The 21,700-nt window shown below is 34.3% G+C and overlaps 3 protein-coding genes and 1 pseudogene across 3 annotated transcripts; 3 read left to right on the top strand and 1 right to left on the bottom strand.

Moving 5' to 3' along the window:
* Positions 1-963: 963 nt before the first annotated feature.
* On the bottom strand, positions 964-7,877 carry LOC8276039 (annotated as a pseudogene).
* Positions 7,878-9,565: 1,688 nt separating this feature from the next.
* On the top strand, positions 9,566-13,434 carry LOC8276040 (tyrosine--tRNA ligase 1, cytoplasmic). The gene is made up of 10 exons (XM_015718118.3): positions 9,566-9,839; positions 10,451-10,601; positions 10,728-11,017; positions 11,111-11,207; positions 11,642-11,747; positions 11,856-11,938; positions 12,053-12,198; positions 12,376-12,481; positions 12,655-12,714; positions 13,167-13,434. The coding sequence occupies exons 1-10, from the start codon at positions 9,754-9,756 to the stop codon at positions 13,185-13,187; spliced, it is 1,146 nt and encodes a 381-aa protein (XP_015573604.1). The 5' UTR covers positions 9,566-9,753; the 3' UTR covers positions 13,188-13,434.
* A 1,619-nt stretch (positions 13,435-15,053) lies between these two features.
* LOC8276041 (galactose mutarotase) lies at positions 15,054-16,685 on the top strand. Its single transcript, XM_002517440.3, has 4 exons — positions 15,054-15,260; positions 15,410-15,459; positions 15,599-15,830; positions 15,909-16,685. Exons 1-4 carry the CDS (start codon positions 15,092-15,094, stop codon positions 16,535-16,537), a joined length of 1,080 nt encoding a protein of 359 aa, XP_002517486.2. The 5' UTR covers positions 15,054-15,091; the 3' UTR covers positions 16,538-16,685.
* A 1,327-nt stretch (positions 16,686-18,012) lies between these two features.
* Positions 18,013-21,687, top strand: LOC8276042 (galactose mutarotase). The gene is made up of 5 exons (XM_002517441.4): positions 18,013-18,490; positions 18,603-18,652; positions 20,508-20,631; positions 20,765-20,872; positions 20,955-21,687. The coding sequence occupies exons 1-5, from the start codon at positions 18,316-18,318 to the stop codon at positions 21,569-21,571; spliced, it is 1,074 nt and encodes a 357-aa protein (XP_002517487.1). The 5' UTR covers positions 18,013-18,315; the 3' UTR covers positions 21,572-21,687.
* The last annotated feature ends 13 nt before the right edge of the window (positions 21,688-21,700 follow it).

The raw sequence follows: 21,700 nt of genomic DNA, 5'->3' as shown, positions 1-21,700 counted from the left end.
TTTTTTAATATTATTTTTAATTAAGGATGTAATAGTTTAATATAATAAAATGAGAGAATATTAAAGTTAATTATTAAAAATATAGCAATTTGCTAGTGTAATTTGATAAATTTTGAGGATATTAAAATATATTAAAGGTATTTTGGATATTATATTTAAAGTAACGATTATTTTTTACAAAAGAATATAATAATTTAATAGAATTTAAAAATAAAAATATTATAATTAATTATTAAAAGCAAAAGAATCTATTAGTATAATATTTAAAATAATTAACCCTATTATAAATTACTTGAACTGATACCTCGCTTTTTATTAAAGAATTTTAAGAGTCAATCCAGGAAAATAAAATTATATTATAAATCTGTTAAAAGTAAAATTATATTATAAGTTCTTTATAATATTAGGAATTAGTATATTTCTTTTATTTAAAAGTCTTAGAAAATCGTATCTGCTGTTAATTTCATTAGTTCTATTTTAGAATTTTTCAGAATTTTTTAAAAAATTTATGACAGTATTTATATTAGACAAAATTACCGGCTTTAAATGTATCGCAAATTTTTCTTTCTTCTTTTATTAGAAATAAATACTTTCTTTTTTGAAACTGTAAAATCCAATTATTTCTTTTAATTATGTTCAAATTAATGGGTTGTATTAGAATAATCACGACCTTCTTAATTTTTAAAATATTATATAAATAATAAATATGTGAAATAACATTTTAGTTAAAATAAATTAATGAATTAAAATATAAAAATAAAGTGAAATTATCTAATACTTATTGTATTTCCTACTCCAACTTGGTCATTCTTAATAGCTAATGGGTAATTAATAGATCTTATTTATTTATTCCAAACTTAACATTCTGGAGCTTAAGAATTCATAACAAAATAAATAAATAAAATCTTTATTTGTCTTTCCACTTGATCTTACCAAGTTGTCGGATAGGGTTTATGCTCATCTTTTTCATTTTCATTTGCAGAGGATATTCAAAGTGCAAATTAAGCAGGTTACACGTCTTCAATCATTCTTATGAAAACTTTTTTTTCTATTGCTCTTCAATTGTGGATATGCAATGAAACGTGGAGCTGTTAATATAATTCAAGAGATGCAGAAGGCAAGGAGTGAGGTTCCTGCCACAAATCCTCTATATCCATTACCAAAATAGACACACCCATCACTCACTGACACACCTCCATATATTGAAGCTTCAGTTTCATGTAACCAAAGTATTCTACCATTTCTTGCATTCAGTGCATAAATTGGTCCTTTCTTATATGTTGAACCTCCAAAGAGGACACCATTAGCAATGGTAACAGGATCACTAGCTGTTCCATTGCTTGGATCACCTACTGACCATAGGATTTCACCATTCTTAGCATCCATGCCCACCCATCCACCAGCTGTTGTGTTCTTCTTGGATGGTTTCAGAGTGAAAATTTTGCTTTCTGAGTTAGCTATGTTGGTGTATACTCGCTTTTCGTCGATTGCCGCCCCCCAGTATCCTCCACCTCCGAGTCCTCCAGGTCCAGCTTCCTACACCGTAGTTTTTGCTTAGCTAAATTATATATTGGAAAGTTGCAATTTGAATTCTTGGAATTTATGCACAGCTCTGGCAAACTGAGCTTAAAGATACTTACAGTTGACCTGATGTGGCTACCAGTAATGCGATCCACAGCCCAGGCAAAGCCACTTTTCTGAATGGCAACAACTAAACCTTGCATAGTCCCATTGACATAAATGCTTAACATCATTGGTGCTTCTAAAAAATCAGCATCCGGATTGGCGCCAGGAGGGCAATTAGGGGTTGAAAGTTTGTTGCAAGCTGCAAACCAAACATCATATCCTCCTAACTATTTATACCACTTGATTTCTCCAGAGTCAAGATCAAGGGCTTTGAATTGGAATGGTTATCAGGCTCAATACATTTATCTGGATTGCTTGATGTGGTTTGATTATTCTGAATTTCTTGACATTGGCGTACATGAAGAGGAGCTGAATACAGGTTTCCTGTTGCAATATAAACATGGTTTCTAGATATGTCAATTGATGGGCTACTTCCCCATATAACTGCTCTAGTATATCCACGATTGTCGTTGTTGTGTGAAAAATGGGTGATCAATGATGATTTTGTTAAGTGTATACTATTCTGAGATTACAAGGATGATAAGCTTTCTGTTATATACAATTTTCTATTGCAACGGTCCTATTGTTGATATTGTAACGTTAACTTTCCAAGCTAGGGAAGAGTAGAAGTAGCCCTTTCCCTTAGGGGAGAGGTGTTGCTCCTTTTCCCTAGCCTAGGCCTGTGATGATTTGGACATCTGAGGCAATGACCAACATCAAAGACCGGTGGTCCTTACTGGTTTCGATTGTTGAATAATGCGTCTTTGGTCCTGGGTCATTTCTTGGTGCTTCAACACTCCCCCTCAAGATGGGTTCGAATAGATTCATAGTACTCATCTTGCTCAGAAGTCTTTGGTGACTTGCTTTGTCGAGGGCCTTTGTGAAGATGTCCGCCAAATTGCCCGTGGCTTCCCGACAAATGGAGTTACAATTTCTCCCGACTGAACTTTTTCCCTTATGAAGTGACAGTCAACTTCAATATATTTAGTCCTTTCGTGGAAGACTGGATTTGACGCTATGTGCCTTGCTGCTTGGTTGTCACAGTGCATCTCCATCAGATCTTTGCACTTTATTCCCATGTCAGTAAGCACTTGCTTAATTCAAACAAGCTCACTGGTTGTTGATGCCATAGCTCTGTACTCAGCCTCAGTACTGGATCTTGCTTTTACTGATTGTTTTTTACCTTTCCAAGTAACCAAATTTCCTCCTACAAATATGCAGAACCCAGAGGTTGACTTTCTGTCACAGCTACCTGCCCAATCTGTATCGGAAAAACCTATAACATTGTTAGTATTATTATTATTTTTCACCCAAATACCTTGACTTGGAGAACCTTTGAGGTATCTTAGGATCCTATCAACTACATCTAAGTGAGGGGTACGAGGAGCATGCATGAATTGGCTAATCATGCTAACAGCATAGCTAATATCAGGTCTGGTAACAGTCAGGTAGATTAATTTTCCTACCAGGCGCTAGTAGTGACCTATGTCACTTAAGGGGTCGCCGTCCTCTAGATTGAGCCGGGTTTCTTTTCCATTGGGGTATCTATGGGCTTGGCTCCTATCTTTCTTGTTTCTTTTAGGAGATCAAGGACATATTTTCTTTGAGATAGGAATAGCCCTTTATGAGATTTGGCTATTTCTATCCCAAGAAAGTAAGTTAGCTGACCAAGGTCCTTAATGTCAAATTCCTCCTTTAGATTTTGTTTTACTTTCTCAATTTCATCATTATTATTTCCTGTTATAATAATATCATCGACATATACTAGAATAATTATTGTGTAAGTATGAGTGTGCTTAACGAACATAGAAGAATCAGAGATACACTTGCTGAAATTAATTTTTAAGAGAAACTGACTAAGCTTGGCATACCATACTCTTGGAGACTGTTTCAATCCGTAGATTGCCTTTCTTAACTTACATACCAGGGAAGGATCAGAGGCTGATTTGTGATCTGGTGGAAGGGTCATGTACACTTCTTCTGCTAGAGATCCTTGAAGAAATGCATTCTTGACATCCATTTGGGATAGGCTCCACCCTGAGTTAGTAGCAACAGATAACAGAATACGAACTGTGCTCATTTTAGCCACCGGAGCAAAGGTCTCCTGGTAATCCACACCATAAGTTTGGGTGAAGCCTTTTGCTACCAGTCTGGCTTTGTACCTTTCAATGGTACTATCATGCTTGTACTTGACCTTATACACCCATTTGCAGCTGACCGGTTTTTTATTTGGTGGCAGAGTAACAAGGTCCCATGTTTTATTTTTCTCCAGGGCCTGGAGCTCTTCTTTCATAGCCTTACACCAATTAGGATCGGTGTTGGCATCATAGAAAGAGGTGGGCTCAGTGTGTGATGTGATAGTATTTAAATAGGTCCTATATGAAGATGATACAGAGTTATAATTAATAAAGCGATTAATAGGGTACGATACCGAGTTGGACACATAGTCCTTTAACCGAGTAAGAGGTCTGGTTGGTCTAGTAGATCTTCGTAGAGCAATTTCTTCTGTAGATGATTCATACTCATGATCTCCCCCTGAGAAAATTGCTCCAGGAAGGGAAGACTCTCCCCCTGAAGGGTGGGAGCTAGAGGTAGGCACGGGAGGTTGCTCTTGTCCAGAGAGAGGATCCTGAAGAGTGCTGTCAAAAAAGGAAGAGTTAAAAAGAAAAAATTCTGTGGGAGACGTGGTGTCATTAGGAAAGTAAGGGGTAGTTTCATCGAATGTTACACCTCGGGAAATATATGATTTATAGGTGGTGGGATCATAACATTTGTACCCTTTTTTTTTCAGAGGAGTACCCAAGGAAGATAGTTCGAGCACAACTTTGGGCTAGTTTATGCTGACGTCTGATGTGGACAAAGGCTGTGCAACCAAATACACGAAGATGATTTAATTTGATTTTTCTTTGTTTGAGAAGTTCTAGAGGGCTGAGATTCTTGAGAACGGGACTGGGGAGTCGGTTGATGAGATAGGCTGCGGTGAGGAGAGCATCCGACCAAAAACTATGAGAAACATTGTTTTGAAAAAGAAGAGTGCAAGTAACCTCAAGAAGATGCTGATTTTTTCTTTCTGAAACCCCATTCTGTTCAGGGGTATAAATGCAGGTGGTTTGACAAAATTCCTTTTTAAGAGAAGAATTCAGAAAAGTTTTTATTGACATATTCAGTACCATTATCTGAGCGAAATATTTTAATTATGGTGTTGTACTGGTTTTGAATAAAGTGAAAAAAGTTGAGAAAGTAGGAAAAAACATCATTTTTCCTTTTAGTAAATAAACCCAAGTGACTCGGGAGTAACCGTCGATAAAAGTAACAAAATAGCGGAAGTGATTGTATGAGGTGATGGGAGCAGGTCCCCGAACATCAGAGTGGATTAATTCAAATAATTTTTCTGATTTAGTAGTCGATAATGGAAAAGGTAATCTTGTATGCTTTGAAAATTTGCAGACATCACAACAACTTTAATCTGTTTTAAGACAAAAAAGTTGGTTTAAAATTCTGTCGGATGGATGCCCAAGCCGTCTATGCATCAACAAGCCGTGGTTGGAGGGATTGGTTGTGGTTAGACACTGGCTAGGGGTGGTGAGGTAGTATAGGTCATTTTGAAGATATCCCTCACCAATCATCTTCCCCGTGATTCGATCCTGAAAAATCACAATAGATGGTGAGAAAATAACATTACAATTTAAAGTCTTGGTTATTTTACCAACGGAAAGTAAGTTAGATTTAAAAGCAGGCGATAGAAGAATATTAGGTATTATTTTATTAAACAAGTTAGATGAGCCAAAACTAGAGATTTCTGCTCGATCTCCATTGGCAACGATCACGTGTTGGGAATTCATAGGAACAAAATTGTGTAATTTTGTTGAATCCCAGGTCATGTGATCGGTTGCACCAGAATCAATAAGCCAAGTAGAGGTTTTATTTAGAGAACCTGTGGGTTGTTGAGATACCAAACCTGACCCTTGAGAATTCTGAGACTGCAAAAGGGATTGAAGCTGAGTGATAATTTATGAAATTTGGAAGTTGTCAATTTGGTACGACTTGGTCGGGTTAATGATTGAGGTCGGACCCGGTTGGCCCATCCGTGCTCCGGATTGGGCCGGATTGGCCCATAGGCTGTTGTGACTGAATGAGGCCGGGTGAGCCCATGGGCTGTTGCTGGGCTGGTCTAGGCTGTCGGGTCGACTATAAGGTGTGGTACTGGGTCGGGTTGAACTAGAGAAGTCCGACCCGCTCACGAGGTCCGACCTGGTAAACACATCAATATGTCTAGGGCTCGATGTGTTTACCCCCACGCCGCCAAACCTAAGAGGCTCTCCTCTTCTCTCTTCCCTGTCACGCCTGCTGCCATTTCTCCCCCTCTCGCCCTTGTTGTGTGTCGGCCTGAGGTGAGGGTAGAGATGCCAACAGCGTTCGTGGGTATGACCCTGCTTTTTGCAGTGGTCACACCGCTCGACGTTGGTAAGCGTCCCCTTCCCTCGAGCCGTGTCACGCGATTGCGAAGCGAAGGCCTTTGCTTCTGTTTCTTGGTTCTGTTTCATTCCCATAGTGACCCGTCTTGTCTCTTCTTGTTGTATGAGAGCGATGACGGCGTCAAGCTGAGGGAGACTATTGGACAGAAGGATTTGGGATCGGAGGGCTTCGTAGGTGGAGTCGAGGCCGCCCAGGTACGTATAGACTAGGTCTTATTCTTCCCTCTTGCGTGTTTCTTCGGGGTCGACTGTGGGTGGGAGGTAACTTTGAAGTTCCTCCCACCGAGTCAGCACCTCAGTTGCATAGCTAGTGCATGATCTGGTTCCTTGATTGAGATGAGCTAATTCTTGTTTTAGATTAAATATGTGGGCGTAATTTTATTCCTTGCCGTATAAATTTTTAACTTTGCTCCATACTGCCTGTGATGATGCCAGAAGCATACACAATCTGGCAATCTGAGGCTCCATTGTGTTGGTTAGTAAGGACATGACCAAGTGGTCAGTGGCCTGCCATTCTTCGATGGCCTCGAGTTCTTCCTTTGTTGGTTGATTTAGATTCTTTGATTCTGGCATGCTCAGGGTTCCTGTTATGAACCCTAGCTTTTTTCGGCCACTGAGGCCAATGTAGACGGCCCTTTCCCTTAGGGGAGAAGTGTTGCTCCTTTTCCCTAGCCTAGGCCTGTGATGATTTGGACATCTGAGGCAATGACCAACAGTCAAAGACTGTTAGTCCTTACTGCTAGTTTCTGATTGTTGAATAATGCTGCTGTGGTCTGCAGGTAGCATATATGTTTTCCACAAGATCTTGCCAGTTTCGACATCTAATTTTGAGAAGCTTTCCGAAATGTACAGCACAACTCGAGGCCTACTACTTCTTCTCGCTGACGTACCAACATAGAATGCCCAGTTAAAAATAAATAAAAAATATAATCCAACCCTCTTGTACTTGTATATCCAATTTTACACCATTCTATCTTGCCTTATACAAAGCGCACGGAAATGGATTCCATCTATATCTTCAGTAATACGTAAGTTATAATGACAGCTTTGACTCAATGGTAAAGAGTTCGAGCCTTAAACTTATCCAATTAACCAAAAATTAGGTCATCAAACATTAGAGGCAAGGCAAGAAAAGGAACGACTAACCCCTTGTAATAAGTTCCGGACAAGGTAGTAAGACCTGCAAAATGGGTCTCAAGCTGGGTTGACCACACAAGCTTGCCAGTCGATCGCTCGACAGCAAAAACAAAAGCAGGGCCATAAAAATCCCAATAATAAGCAGGTCACCTGCTATTGTTGGAGTAGATCTTGATGATATGGGATTAAAAGCGAGAAGAGTTGAATTAAGCAGGTCACCTGCTAAGTTTTGCAAGCTTTGCTTCTAAATCAGTGAACCATCAGACGCTTGAACGGCATATATGTAGCCATTCCAGGCAGGAAATAAAGGGTGCCTTTGAGTATTGCTGGTGTTGCTGAAATACAGCTTGGAAACTGCTGGTGGGTTGATCTTGGTTTCTTTATTTGCATATCTTCTGTTCTGCATATCTCCACCGTGATTTATCCAGTTTTGTGCGGGTTTGTCATGTTCCTGAGACAAGTTATTGGAACACGTTAGCAGGACTTGAAATTGTGCATGTTCTGTTTGGCAACACAAGAAGGCATGAAATATATGGCTATCAAGAAAGACCGATGTGTTTTAGCCCAGTGGTACCAAAATGGCATCTGTAGCCGTGTGGAGGTGAAAAGAAAATTTACATTATAGTACCATAATATAGATTAAAGTATTCCTTACAAATTAGCAACTTGTCCCTCTATTCAACCACCAGGTGTAGCTTGGTGGCCAGGGGCACTTGTGCTGTGAGGTGGGTCTCGAGTTTGAGTGGATCAACAGAAGAAAGATTTTGTATAGCTATCAAGAAGGGATTTACGTAAGAATTTGCACCGGTTTTGATGGCATGTCGGCATATTATCCACAGAAGAGGGCCAAGCAAATTCTTGCACCTACAAGCTACAGGTGTTGCCACGAAACAAAGTATCAGGATCAGCTTCGGTTCATAGAAGTATAAAATGTTTTTGTTGATCTGGATTTGTGACAAAATAGTACAAATGCAAGATAAAATGTGCTCACTTTATGTAATGCTAGTTAGTTAGATCATTAATTATTTATTTATGTCTTGGGTAAAGATTACGGTGGCTAATTGGCTATCGCCTGTTTAATCTTGATCAGAAGCATTCCTAATTATGATGATTTCTTTTATTGCCAATAATGAAATTCCATGGCAATCTGTTGAGAATTTTATTAAAATATTATACTATACTTGTTAAACTTAAAACTTAATACATATGTTTGTGCAGACCAGAAATAGTTACATTAACTAAAATTTTGAAGGACTAATTTTCTAAACTAAAGTTTAATGTGCCCCTTGAACTTGTCAGGCATGTTAAATTTATCGCAAAATAAGTCAATTACTACATGAATTTGTAATTTATAGTCATCTAAGACCAATTCTCCCAAAAATATAACAAAAATAGTTTTTAGTAATATGGTGACTTTTTTATATCATTTAAAAAATTAACTTTAAAAATTCATATTATGAATGAATTTCTTTTAGAAAAATCACGATTAATTGACCATAATTTAATTATAATGTACAAAGCCAGCATCTTTGGCCGGTTTGTAATTGCCAAAACTGAATCCATCTTTCTGAATGCATTCATTCGTCATTCATCATTAGTCAAATGAGTCTTAAGTCATAAATTTTGACAAGGGATAAACCTTAATAGTCATAATTGAAAGTTGACTTGATAAGTATTCATTTAATGTTTTATTTAATGAACAAATAAAGCTCAAACTAAAAAAAAGGAGTCGGTCCATTAAATTCTCAAATTCAACTATTCTGTAAACTTATAAGTTAACACATAAATAGTAATAATTTAATCTTTAAAAATAGTTTTTCTTATAATAATTTAATTCGAACTTACTTCTTGAATAAATTGTACAATAAATTTTTATTTTTAGTTAAAAATAGGAAAGAAAAACTTAAACTTGAAATCTAACTCAAATTATGTACATACTATACTACCACGCTAAGCCTGCGAGTGTAATACATATTTTTTAATAATTAATAAATATTTTTTAATAATAAATAATATTAAATAATCTAAAAATTATGGTTAGATTTCATTTAAATTTAATTAAAAGAAAAGATTAGTATAATCGGCTCAAACTAGCCCAAAGTAGTTAAAGTTGGGCCCAGTTGAGGTTGGATTGCACCCTATTCTTTAGACATCAGGCTTTCACTTCTCATTTTACAATTGGTCAACGAGGCGTGCGCCTACACTTTCGCACTTCTCGCATTTGCTCTCACGCTCGCTCTACCTGTAACTCTCATGTGCTCGTTTGAAAGAAAAAGGAAAAAGTAAAAAATAAATAAAAAGAATAATGGACTCATTGAACTGGTAAAGCCCTCTACAAGGACTTGAAAAATTGGGCTACAATCAAATTCGGTTCCAGTACTATTACTGGTGGCATTGGCATATAGGGTTTGTCAAGTTTTTTTTTTTTTTTTCTTTAAACCTAAAAACTGAATCTTGTATCTGTAGCTTAGCCATCAAGCAGACTTTGTTGGAACCTTTACTATCGGAATAAATAATGTCAACTGAGGAAGACAAAATCGCGCCATCTGAAGAAATGCAGTCTCTCTCTGTTAACTCTGCGTCTCCCTCATCTTCTTCTCAGTAAGTTCTGTCTTATTATTATTCAGTTCAATTTTAGTTAACATTTGTTCTTGCTGCTGCTGCTGCTGTTGAATTGTAAATTTAAGCTAATGTAATAGCATTTCCTCTCTTCAGTTATCGCCTACTGTGAATTAGAGGTAAAGCAAATCGCAGTTCTTTATTTAAGTTCAAAAAAAGGCACATCCTTTAATTTAAAACAATTGGTTTACATTAAAGGAAACGGCAACAAAGAGATCTTGATTATTAAAGATTTGGGATAAATAATGTCTTCAACCTCCTTTGGTAAAGGCTACTGTTAGTAGCCCAATCTAATTTTCCAAAGCAAATTTAGTTCCATAACATGTTTTTGGCCATTTTTAGATTTATTTGTACCTTATTGGATTAATAGCTTAAGAATATTTATTTTTCAATAATGAAAGAGGTTGGTCTGTCATTGAACAATCTTCTTTCTTTAAATTATTTTCTATTTAAGTAGATTAAAAAAAAAAAAATCATTGAACAATCCATTTAATTGAAGTAAGCTCTCATTCTAAAGGTTCTATATAATTTAATTTCATTAGCATTAGTTGTTGTCGTGTATTGGAACTAATTGGTTGTTTCTTGGAACTCAGGACTATGAGTCCAGAGGAGAGATTTCAAATTGTAAGAGGCATTGGAGAAGAGTGTATACAAGAAGATGAGCTCCTTAATCTTCTTACCAAAAAGCCCCAACCCATTTGCTATGATGGGTTTGAGCCTTCTGGTAGAATGCACATTGCCCAGGTACTCCTTTCTTTAAGAAATTTTTATCATTTTAAAAAACATACTGTTCTATTTTACCTATCTATAAAATTCACTGTATGGTAGATTTTGTGTTCTTTTTTGTGATTTTCTTGCTGTGCTGAACAGGGTGTTATGAAGACCATAAATGTAAATAAACTGACTTCGGCTGGTTGCAAGGTCAAAATATGGATTGCTGATTGGTTTGCCCAGCTAAACAACAAAATGGGAGGTGATCTGAAGAAAATCCAAACAGTAGGGCGTTATTTTGTTGAGATATGGAAGGCGGCTGGCATGGATCTCGATGGAGGTAAAGTAGAATTTCTGTGGTCTTCTGAGGAAATTAACTCCAGGGCAGCTGAGTACTGGCCTCTTGTAATGGACATTGCTCGTAGGAACAAGCTTCCCAGGATTTTGAGGTACCACAATAGAAAATGAGGTTGTCCTTTTCCTAGATAAAATCATTAGAACATTAGTTAACAAAAAAATTGGTTTTTTCCTCTCTTTCATAGGTGTGTTCAAATAATGGGTCGTAGCGAACAGGACGAGCTGACAGCAGCCCAGATTCTCTATCCATGCATGCAGTGTGCTGACATATTTTTTCTCAAGGTACTTGTATTCAATGTGATATTGAATATCTTGCTGCTTGGCTAAGTAAACATTCTGATGTATTTCTTATATAGTCCTTCATAATTTCTCAACCTTCTAATCCTGAAAAGTTGAATTTAAGTTGATATTCAAAAAGATCTTGATGTTCTCTAGTTATTGGTGAGTCATATGGGTTCTATTGCATTCAGAATTAGGCATCTCTAACTAATAAGGAGCAATTCTTTGTCCTATCATTATTATATTATTTGGTAAAGGGTCAACCATGTACTTCCGTCATTGTTTTTACACTTCTAATATAATCCAAAACGTGGGTATGATAATGCATTCATATTATGTAGTTGCCTCTGAACCCTTCCTCATAATGTCTTTATTTATGTCATTGTATACTTGTATGAGATTGTAACTTGCATTTTTTTCTAATGGTCATCCTACAGGCTGACATTTGTCAGTTGGGCATGGATCAGAGGAAAGTGAATGTTCTTGCACGAGAATACTGTGATGACATCAAGAGGAAAAACAAGCCTATCATTTTATCTCATCGTATATCAAATTTCTCTATCAAAAATTAAACTGATACAATAAACTTCCTTATTCATCTATTTATTTGTTTTATGGATTGCTCTGTGACTCTGGTTGCTCTGAATGCAGACATGCTTCCCGGTTTGCAAGAAGGGCAAGATAAGATGTCAAAAAGTGACCCATCTTCTTCCATCTTTATGGAGGATGAAGAGGTATGTTTCAATTTCATACAAGGAAAAATAAATGATGTAAAATGATCTGTGGAGTAGATGTCCTTACATATAAAATATTGGTTATAAATTACTTCTTTCAATTTTTTGTCATAGGCAGAAGTAAATTTGAAGATAAAGAAAGCATTCTGTCCGCCGCAGCAGGTTGAGAAGAATCCTTGTCTGGAATACCTCAAATACATTATCTTCCCTTGGTTTAATGAATTCAAGGTGGAACGGAGTGAAAAGAATGGTGGAGAAAAGTAAGTTGTGTTATCTTCTTTCTCCCTCTCTCCTTCCCCTTTTTATGAGTTTTGAACCATTGTCCCTTTCTTTCTCAAATTATGCAGTTTATCTTAGTTGCTGCACTCTTATTTAGTATTGTAGTTCAACATCAATGAGCTGTTTCCTGATGCGTATATGTTCCTTTATCAATTTAGGACCTATGAAAGCTTTGAAAAACTTGTTGCTGATTATGAAAGTGGTGAATTGCATCCTGGTGACCTGAAACCTGCTTTGTCTAAAGCGATAAATATGATATTGAAGGTAAGACTTTGCTATTGCTTCTTTGCCAGAATAAATGTCTCACCTGGCTTAGTATATGGCAATTGTTGTGTGTCCATGCATGGATCTGTTGCTTTCATACTTCTCTTGGTGTTTGTTTTTTGCGATTTGCAGTTTGGTGTACAAACTAATTGTTCTCTTGATATTTTCCGCAGCCTGTACGAGATCACTTCAACAATGATGCTAATGCTAAGGATCTCTTGAAACGTGTTAAGGTTTGTTTACTTGTTTCACTGTGTTCTTTTGTATGAGGACTGCTCACCAAGTACAAACTAATAAAGTTTGATAAAGGGATGTGTGATGATACCCCGATTCCTACATCAATTAAGAGTGAAGAGGCTTTTGCCTTATAAACCCAAGCGCCCCCACCCCCACTCCTAAATCCGCTAAGCCAAAGAAGTGGATAATAGCTCGAGGGTGGACCATGGCCTGGTTCAACACATCCCCAATATCACAGTGACTTGGGGGAGGCCAAGAAAAAGAGGCCTTGTTACCTCCTAATTTGACAATCCAATCCTTGAGTAAGATATGCATGATTTAATTTTCTGAAAAGAAAGAGAGAAGAGTAGGCATGCTGTTTGACCATAATATGTTATTTATTTATTTATATATTAATATTTTTAATATTATTAACGTCCCTTTTAAAATTAATTGTTGTGATATGTAGGGTTATAGAGTAACACGATAAGGCAGAAGAGGATGTTCACTGTTGGAGTGAATCATCTTAAGGGGAACTCTCTTGGCGTTTTGATGCTGTTATGGATACACTGGAGACAATGTCTTGAATGTTAAATTTTAATTTGAGGAACTCAGAATCAGGTCTGAGTTTAGTTTGTAACATGAAAACTCCTTACTTTTATTGCTGTCTAGCATTCTACTTTGGTAATTGAAAACAATAATTTATATGGCCTGGTTATGTGAAAATGTTTTTGTCATTGCAAGTCTTTTTTTTTCTTTTTTATTTTTGAAACTTGGTCATTGCAACTTGAAGACGTATAATTTTAACAAAAAAGCTTATCAAAGTTTTATTTTTTTTCTTTATCATTATCTTATGTCTTTTAAAAAAAATGCTGGAAAAATCTATATGTTCTTGTGTTCTTTCTGCACTAATCAAATTTTCAATCTTAAATAAAACTTTGATGTACAAAATTTGCAACGTGAGAATTCTCTTATTATAAGAAATATGTACCATCTAAATGAACAACATCTCGTTGGCATTTTCAACATTTTTTAGCTGTGTATCTTTCAAGCCTTATTTCTAACCCTTTTTTTTTTTGAAAAAATAACAAAAATATTCATATTTTTAAATTTTTTTTATCAAAAATACTGTATAAGTTTTTTATTTTATTTTTACTGTGTGAAAATATTAAAGATATAATTTTTTAACATTTTTTTTATAAATATAATTTTGGGTATTGTTTAGTTTTTCTTTGATTTTTTTTAGTAAAAATAAAAAAAATAAAATAAAAGATAATCAAAAAGCAATAGAAAAGCAACCACATCATGCTTTTTAAAAAAGTTAAGAAAATAATATTTTTTTTAAAAAAAATTTATACAGTAAAAATGATATATTTTATTGATTTTAGGATATTTCTGAATTCCATTTTCTTTTCCTAATATTCAGATGATTTATCTATTCTTATACTAAATTAAAAGTCTGTTCTATAAATATTTGAAATCGTAAATTATCTTTTATTAAAACAAACTATGTTCTTAAAATGATATCTTTTAGTCAAAAAAGAACACTTGTCTAAAAATTCTAAGATGACCTTTTTTAGTAGGAAAAGAACATTTGTCTAAAAATTCTAAAGAGTGTGCATACATTGTTGTTGGTTCTTGAAAAGTTTGGTTTGGAAATTTTTATAAACTGTTTTCTTTATGTCCATTTAAAAAAAAAAATCAAATAAACTATAAAATTAATTTTCAAAACTCAAAAAATCTAGTAAAACAAAAATTGAAGTTGTGCTAAATACAGTCTCGAGCTGTTGGGTCATATCATATGCCACTATCAAATCATTTTTATGGCTTAGTTAATCTCTTAGGCTTAGTAAAACAAAAATTGAAGTTGTACAATTTTTATGGCTTAGTTAATCTCTTAGGTTTAGTTACTTTACAAGTTCATAATAGAATGTTTTCTTTTTTCCCAATTGGTTCATTTGTGCCTAACTAATTGTTGGTATGCAATATGATAAAAATTCTATACATTTTTTTCCCATAATAGTAAATTTAATAGGGCTTGCTTGAAATTATGCAACAGCAAAACTAGGTTTTCTTTTTACGTGTGAAGAAATGGCCTTATTATTGTGTTAATAACTAATTAACTTATTGTAAGCATGTTACTCGCCACCTCAAGCGTTGAAAATTCATTGGTGAAACAAGTGATTGATTAATATAGCAGAAATTATTTGTTCTTTCTTAAATCTCAGCCTTAACATACATACACAACCCATAAATTTCGATCTCTTGTTTACTATGTATATATTAATATCTAAATTTAGCATACACCAAAAACATATATAAAAGATTGGAGAAGCTAAGTTATTTCAATCAATTGTATTGTATTAACTTAAATACAAAAAGGAAAAACAAAAAATGGGAAAGATATCTTTTCTGTTTTGCTTTTGCATTTTGGTAGCCTTTGGATTTGCCAATGGCGCTGAAGAAAAGGTTGAATTTTATGAACTTAAGAAGGGAAACATTTCCATGAAGCTCACTAACTGGGGTGCATCTATTGTCTCTTTTGTTATTCCTGATAAAACTGGTATACTTTTTTCTTTTTATTTTGTCCTTATTTGATCATTTTTTTCCATTACTTAATTATATAGTTAGTATCTATTTTGCCCTTTCTAAATACACATTCTCTTTTCGTAATTATCCTTTGACATTTTCTTTTTTTCTAATGGTTTACAGGAAAGCCAATTGATGTTGTTCTCGGTTATGATACCATCAAGGAGTACCAAGTGAGATTTTCTTAAATTTTTCAAGTAAATAATTGATTAAAAGTAGCTTTTAAAATGTAAAAGAGAAAAAGAAAAGAAATGTTTAAGAGAGAGATATAAAATTAGTTTCTTCTAAAACGAATTGAAAAATTATATGCAGACCGACTCGACATATTTTGGAGCAGTCGTGGGACGTGTTGCCAATAGAATTGGAGGTGCTGAATTTAAGCTAAATGGAAAAACATATAAACTACCAGCCAACGATGGCAAAAACATGCTTCATGGTGGCGCTAAAGGATATTCTGATGTTGTCTGGAAAGTCACCAAGTACAAGAACAGTGGAAATGCTCCTTTCATTGTCTTTACCCATCGCAGCTCTGATGGTGAAGAAGGTTTGCATCATCTATCTATGTTTCTGAAATACACTGGACTGCAAACTGATTAACGGTTTATTATGTATATTCTTGCAGGATTCCCCGGTGCACTTCGAGTAGTTGTCACTTACACACTTCTTGCAGATGGTCAATTGAGCGTTTTCATGAAAGCAAAAGGTCTTGATGATAAGGTATCTCCAGTCAGTCTGGCCCAACATACTTACTGGAACTTAGCTGGTCACAACAGTGGGAATATCTTGGAAGCAAAGGTTCGGATTTTCGGACAATTTTACACCGCGGTTGATGAGAACCTGGTCCCAACCGGTCAACTTCTGTATGCAAGAGGAACTGCATATGATTTCACTGAACCTGAACTTAAGCCTGTCGGGAAAAGGATTGACCTGCTTCCTAAAGGTTATGATATTAACTATGTTCTCGATGATTTTGAGCCCAACAAGATAAGGCAGGTAGCAATAGTAGAGGATGTCAAGTCAGGAGTGAGAATGGAGTTGGCTACAGATGCTCCTGGCTTGCAATTCTACACTGGTAACATGATCAACAATGTCAAGGGAAAAGGTGGCGTTGTGTACCAAGCTCATGCAGGTTTATGCTTGGAGACTCAATGGTACCCTGATTTTGTTAACCACCCTGCGTTCCCTCAATCCCTGGTGCAGCAAGGAAAGGTTTACAAGCATCACATGCTGTTCAATTTCACAACCATTTGAGATTGTTCTGTGTTTGATATTTATACATTTATCAATCAAACAATCCAAATATGAGTAGAACCCCATCGGAAACTAATTCTATTATAAAGTTAAATAATGTATCTTGTAAATCTTTTTTACTGATGAATAATATCCCAATTTGAGATCATTCTTCTCTTTTCATCTGAATTCAAATTTGGATAGCTTCCTTCTCTGGTGCAAATCTGCTCATATTCTCATGATATTAATTGGTAATTCAATGTAAAAAAAAGTACTATTTTAAAATAAAAACATATATACAAAACTTGTGTAAACTTACTATTAAATATTAAGGGTTAGTTTGGTAATTTTTCTTTTTTCATTTTTTTTTTACTTATTAAGAATTAAAAACTATTTTATATTTTTTTATTTATTGTTTTGATAAATCTTTTTTTGGTATTAAATTTAAAATCGAAATCTTTTGGAAAAAAAAAAACTGCTTTTTTTATCTTTTATAAAAAAAGAAAAGGTTACATATTCATCTATAAGGTGAAGGCAAACAAATTAAATATGTGAATAATATAGAAAGTAAAATTGAGAGTAAGTAGTGATCCTTTTTCTCTTCTTCCCCATTTTTTCTCAAGTAATTGGGACAATTCTTAATAAACATCATTATTAACTGAAAAGGTAGAGAATATAAGATTTAAAGGGGAAAATAGTAATTAATTGTGGAGGTGATCAGTGGAAAAGTTCATATTTTAAGTTATTAATAAAGTTGTTTAATTTAGATTCAAAATAGAAATTTAATGGTTCCTCGACAGAATTGTCCTAAAAAAATCAATATTTTTGCATTCATAAAATTCGTTTATCTAATCCATTTTATGGTGTAAAACATAAGAAAAAAAAAATTAAAGTTAAATCCCAATTGCTTGTATCAGTTAATTCAACTATTAATTGAATTTCAGATTTTCAGTAAGAAGAATTAATGGAATTGGACGCCCATGACTGTCATAAAAATTATTAATTTTCATTAATATATTACTATAGGAATTCTAAAACTTCCAAATATTATTTTTCCTTAATTGAAATATCAGATTTTAATTAGCACAAAGTAATATATATATATATATATATATATATATATATATATATATATATATATATATATATATTATTTTGCTTATATTATGTTGGTATTCAACTATAAGTGTATTTTAAATATTTGGCCGCCTTCCTTTGATACACCATTACAGCTAAGTTTATATGCAAATTCTTTTATATAAATGACTTAAGACCTTGGATTGAAAATATGACACAAGATCCGTCCGACCCGGATTAAAAAGACTTTGCATATTGTTAAATCTTTATCTTATAAAAAATAAATAATACTTCCATATGTGCCAATAATTTAATAATTAAAAGAATACGATAATATTTTTTTTCTGTTATTATTCTGATATAAAGATAAATAAATTCAAGTGGCGGTCCATAATTGGACAATGCAAAAGAATCTTCCTTCTCACATTTTCTCCTTTACCAAGTCAATGAACAGGCTATCATCCATAAGAGCAAAGTAGAAAAGAAAAGTACTTTCACAATTTTTATGTTCTGGATAACCCCAATCAATCACCCACTTTTCTTTTCTTTTTTTCTTTGTTTAAGAAAAGATTATTCAGCATAAATTGAGATTTCAGTGTACAGCCATAAATCTCTCTTGTCCTTTCCTATATATAACATCCCAATTTTAAGCATTTAGACATAATCTTTTATATCTCATATTCCATCATCTAACCTTTCTTTGAAAAGAAAGAAAAAAGAAAATGGCAGAATTCTGTGTTCTAGTGTGGCTTAGCATTCTTTTGGCTTTTGGGTTCATCAATGGCTCTTTGGCAGAGGAGAAGATTGGTGTATATGAGCTGAAGAAAGGAAATATCACTTTAAAGCTCACCAACTATGGTGCCCGTGTTATCTCTGTATATCTCCCTGATAAATATGGTATGTTTTGTTTGGTGTTTCTGTATTTTTCTTCCAAGAACATATGCAGTTAGTAATTTCCTTTTGGTAATAATCTTGTTTCTTTCATTATAATTTTGATGACAATTACCAGGAAAGGTGGATGATGTTGTTCTTGGTTATGATTCTATTGATGAGTACCTGGTGAGTTCCTACCTCTCTTTAGATATTGCTATACTTTCTCTCTTTTCTTTTGCTGGTTTTGGGGTTAAAGTACAAATATCTTCAGTGGGTTTATGTTCATGTTTACATATAATTTCCACAATCAAATCAAGTAAAAGATGCATTAATTAATACCCTCTTTTTGAAGGCAATGCTTACATATTTTTCACAGAATGATCCAACATTGTTCTCTTGACACCAGGAGTTTGGTTTTCACTTTCCAGTAATAACAGACTTCAACTAGCAATAAAACTTTAGGAAAAAGAAAGATTACAGCTGTTATTCTGAACAATCTGTCGTTTGCAAACATTTTTTTTCCTATTATAATCTCATCATCAATTTGGACACCTTGGTTTTATCACCTTTCTTTGGCTTTTCTTTTATACAGTAAAAATTTTCACGAGAAAAGGACGTTGTGTTTCAGAGAAATTCCAAATATTACTATATAATATTTATAATAATAATTATTATATTTATTTGAATGAACTTTTGTTTGTGTTTGTGCTTGTGTTTTGAAGAAAGAACTTTTGTTTGTTTTGATACCTCATAAATTGCAAATAATAATACACCTTATCCGAAACATAACAAGGTGGTCGGTCCTAATTAATCTTAAGCAAAGGACAATTTTGAGATTTGATGAGGCTGTGGTCCTCAAGTGGCTCTATACAAATCATTTAGCTCCCTAATCTTAAAATGTTTATAACAAACACTTGTAATGAACTCCTAAGTCCTACTCTTTGTAGGATAATAATTGCATGTCATCCTTCTTTTATTTAACCACAACATTCATCTAATTAAAGCATCTGGGTTGGTCCCATAACAATAATAATGTAATTCCCAATTCTTTTTTTTAAAAAAAAAATTCAACTCATCTAATGTAACATAAATAATATTTTCACATGCACTAATAACATAAGCATATTACAGACCAGAATACTAGTTAGCAAAAACAAATGATTAACATAAATTGGTTTAAGGTTGTTTCAAAGTATTGTATTTTTTTTTTATGAAGCACTAGAGTGACTAATTGGCTAATATCTTCCTTTTCCCCTTTTCATTTGTTCATAAAAAGTTTTCACTAGTTACCCACAATTTTGAATTCTCCTTAGTGGCTGAACAAAATTGCATCTATAGTCTACCAAATTTAGCAAAATACTTTTCTCAATACTTCATTATTTTCCATTTCATGTTGTTGCTCTCATTTATTTTTATTTCAAATTGAAATCTTTTCCTATGTAAATAAAATCTATATATTCTCATAATAAAAGTCTAAATGATATCTTAGTTGGACGTTACATTATTTATTATTATAGAAACGGCAGAAGAAAGAAAAGAAAACAATTCTTTTCTATTTGCCAATATATTAGTAATTGTGAAAGGCATATTAGTTGAAAATAAAATCAAAATAAAAAATCACTGTGGGTTTTGATAATTTTAGCCTATCTTCTTAAATCTTTGGTAATTCTAACTCATATTAAAGAAAAGAAATTACTCTTTTTTTTTTTTGTTAATTGACAGAATTCTCTGAGGTCAAAAGCCGGACCACATCCGATGATTTTTATGTTGCTGTTGTTTGACTTTTCAATTCTATCTTATCCTTCAATTTGCATTTAATCCTAACACGTGATTGGACACGCTGTATACCTACAAAATAATGATTTTCTTTTTGACATATTCCGCTTTATTTGACCTATGAATTTTCTTACAAAGAATTAATTTTCTTTTCTTAAATTGATCGTCAGTGAGATATATTTCATGTGACTGAAGAAACTGAATGTGGATTTGTTCCCTAAAAAGAAAAATAATTATTGCTTCCTGAACCTTTCTTGTTGGACAGAATGACACATCAAGCTTTGGAGCCACTGTTGGAAGGGTTGCTAATAGAATTGCTGGTGCTCAATTTACTTTGAATGGAACCACCTATAAACTTGTTCCTAATGAAGGGAAGAACATGCTTCATGGTATATTATCGCATCTTTCTTTTTCTTTTTAATTATTATTATTATTTGGGTACCCAATTATTGCCTCCTCTTTTTTTCCCAATAATTACTTCGCTCCTACAGATTAAGTGATCATTAATTATTTTGATTTCAGGTGGCCGTAAAGGATTCAGCAAAGTTGTTTGGAAAGTTAAGAAATATAAGCAAGCTGGCCATACTCCTCACATTACCCTTACCTATCGCAGCTTTGATGGCGAAGAAGGTTAGTATCATTGTCAGCTTAACAGTGTGTATTTTCATTTGCAATGATCAATTGCTAAAGTCTCTGTGTGATGGTGGAGCAGGATTCCCTGGTAATCTTCGTGTCACTCTAGCTTACACGCTGCTTGAGAACAACCAATTGAGTATAACAATGAAAGCAAAAGCTCAAAAGAAGTCTACCCCTGTGAACCTTGCTAACCATGCCTACTGGAACCTTGGCGGCCAGAGCAGTGGCGACATTTTATCCCAAGAAATCCAAATATTTGCGTCCCGGTACACTCCACTTGACAGCCAGCTTATTCCCACAGGCCAGATTGTATCAGTCAAAGCAACACCTTACGATTTCCTTAACCCCGCAACAATTGGTAGCAAGATCAACCAACTCCCGAAAGGCTACGATATCAATTACGCACTCGACGCCAGCGCCCACAACAAGATGAAGAAGACAGCGATTGTGCATGATAAGAAGACTGGAAGAGTAATGGAGTTGTTTACGAATCAACCTGGACTGCAATTCTATACAAGCAACACATTGGAGAAGAAGGGCAAAGGTGGATTTGTGTATAAACCTCATGCAGCTTTGTGCTTGGAGACTCAGGGTTATCCTGATGCAGTGAATCATCCTAATTTCCCTTCCGTGATTGTCAATCCAGGGAAATCTTACAAGCATTACATGCTCTTTAAGTTTTCAACTTCTTAGCTTATTTTCTTCTTCTCTTTTTCATCTGAGATAGTGTAATATTTTTAGGTTCCCACGAAAATTAATAATTTTGATGCAGACAGCAAACAATTTTATATACTGCAGAAGTTTTGGAAGTCTTCTCTTTTT

The sequence above is a fragment of the Ricinus communis genome, chromosome 5, assembly GCF_019578655.1.
Source record: "Ricinus communis isolate WT05 ecotype wild-type chromosome 5, ASM1957865v1, whole genome shotgun sequence".
NCBI classification, from domain to species: Eukaryota; Viridiplantae; Streptophyta; class Magnoliopsida; order Malpighiales; family Euphorbiaceae; genus Ricinus; species Ricinus communis.
This window is presented reverse-complemented; position numbering and strand designations above follow the sequence as displayed.